Source organism: Habropoda laboriosa, unplaced genomic scaffold, assembly GCF_001263275.1.
Source record: "Habropoda laboriosa isolate 0110345459 unplaced genomic scaffold, ASM126327v1 scaffold14, whole genome shotgun sequence".
Classification (NCBI taxonomy): domain Eukaryota; kingdom Metazoa; phylum Arthropoda; class Insecta; order Hymenoptera; family Apidae; genus Habropoda; species Habropoda laboriosa.
In genome coordinates, this window is record NW_017100137.1 from 1,302,840 (window position 1) to 1,305,085 (window position 2,246).

Consider the following 2,246-nt stretch of genomic DNA (forward strand, 5'->3'; position numbering starts at 1 on the left):
CAGTTACTAAAATTAATAGTTTATTAATCTAACAAAACAGAGATTTTATATCATTCACAGTTTTTATCCTCCTAACTGTGGAAGACAAGTTAGTCATTAGTTTACAGTCACTTAGAACACAGTAGTTTATTTATTAACAGCCTATATTAAATGTAAAATGCGTCATATTCACATTTCCAAGAACCAAAACGAAGCAATCAATTACAATTTTCATCCATTTTTTTTTTTATCACGATCTAGAGATGATAAATTTCTGCTCGAGAAGTGAACACAGTTAACAACGTCGTCGACATTTACGAGGAAAGGATCTCTTAAAAATCTCTCACCTTTCCTCTGGTCCAGCAACATCGTCGATCCACCATAGCCTGACAAGCGGAGTCTTGCGGCTGTGTCCTATATTTCCAATCCACTTTGCTCTTATGTAAATAAAGAGACAGTATAGGAACGTCTGTGATCTCCGTCTCGTGACCTCCAGCTTCCAACAGCAGTACACTCCATTCCGGATTCTCCGTCAGCCTGTTCACCATCACACTTCCCGCGGATCCACCGCCGACCACTACGAAATCATACTCCCTTCTGAGAGCCTTCGTTACCCTCGGCTGATGCTCAGGATCCATCAGATCGTAATTGAAGTAGGCGAGGGCCGCGATCAGAGCTGGAATTATTGCCACTTTGCCGAGCAAAATGGTCGCGCTTTTTATCGCCACCGTGGCTACTGTCAGCAACCCCATTTTTCTGGTATTTTAAAATTCCTCTCTTTCTTGCCGTCTAATGCAGCAATTTTTAAAGTAATTTTTTTAATTCTCTATGTTTGAATAGGAAGCATTAGAATTTGTCTCCTATTCTAATTTTTTTTTTCTGTTTGTTTCTTTAGAAGTTTGTGAAATTAGAGTGAAAATTGAAGGTATTCGAACGTTCGTTCTTTGTTGCCTTTGTCTGTTATTGAAAATCTTGCAGTTTCACATGTGAGAATGAAAGTTTTGCTTCTCTCGCCTTTTCCTTTTGCAATATTCCTCCTCTTCTCCATTCAGTATCGAAGGCATTAGAATTTCTTTTCAGCTCCTTGAATTGTGCATTCAGATTGAAGGTAATTTTTGAAAGAAACGAACGTCTCTTTTTTAATTGTTCGATATCTACGACGAGGTAGTTCGGAGTTTCTCTGATATTTCTCGATGATTTCACCCGGCGTTATCTGAACTGATAAGCGGTATCGTGGCGTGCAAGGCGTGCCTCTGTCGTAAACGCGGTAAATTGTGCCATTAGAGCTCGCGAGTTCGCCGAATTTAATGAAAAATGGACGAATCAGTTCTGTTATTTCTGTCCACTTTTTCTTCAACCGTAGAAAGGTTGTAGAAGATACCTCGTCGAATATTTTCCAGAGTTGCCCAAACGAATCTGCAAACAAACGGCAAACTTTTCACTGTTAATTGCACGCGAAAGAAAGAATTTGCTGAAAATATTTTCACAGATATTACGTAAATAATGTGACAATTAGTGAGTATCATTTCTGTGCAATTTTCATCTTTTCGAACGGAAGAACAAAAATTGTCGACAGGAAGCATCGATTAAACCAGGAAACGAGATTCTTGTGTAAGCAAATATGCTGAAAAATATAGTTGCATAAATTTGTGTAAATAATAATTAAAACGGTGTTTCAGGTTGTTCTTTACTTTTGCTTCAATACCTTGCGAAGAAAAATTAAAGACGAAGTTAACACGTTCGCTGCCACCGGAAAATCGGTAGCACGCTGGGCAATGCACTCTGGGACGCATATGCTGCGTCGGTGGCAGCGAACGTGGTGAAAGAAAGGGGAAGGTTACTTTTAAAAGTTTTATTTCTTCTGAGAAAAGGATTGTAATTTCGTTTCCTTAGAAATTCGGTAATCTGTTAGTAAGTAAGCGGGTAGAGAAAACGTTTTCGCAAGTACCAATGTCCCACGCGACAGGCTCTTTCGAAATTTCGTTATAAATCAATGTCACGATCGTAGTGTTACGAAGCAGACCCAAAGGAGAAATGCCAAATGTCTACGTTGAAATGAGATACCACGTGAAAGGCTGAAGTTTGATTTTATTCGGTGCTTCTGTATCTGCATCTTGCATCAATAAATGTCTTTCAATTCACGAGGTGTTTTAAAAATGTCAGAAATTAGTTTTAGTAAAAAATGGCCAAATTAAAATTGCCTTTGACAATGGTAGAAAATGGCAGAAGAAGTGTTTTTATTTCTTGACAAACATAATGCCTCCAGT

At 38.5% G+C, this 2,246-nt stretch overlaps 1 protein-coding gene across 1 annotated transcript in view; it reads right to left on the reverse strand.

The window, feature by feature from the left end:
* Positions 1 to 731, reverse strand: part of LOC108579060 (glucose dehydrogenase [FAD, quinone]) — a 5,543-nt gene extending 4,812 nt beyond the window's left edge. Inside the window, exon 1 of the mRNA XM_017942498.1 lies at positions 327 to 731. Within this exon, the coding sequence (XP_017797987.1) occupies positions 327 to 731 (405 nt within the window). The remainder of the gene's footprint in view (positions 1 to 326) is intronic.
* Positions 732 to 2,246: the final 1,515 nt, after the last annotated feature.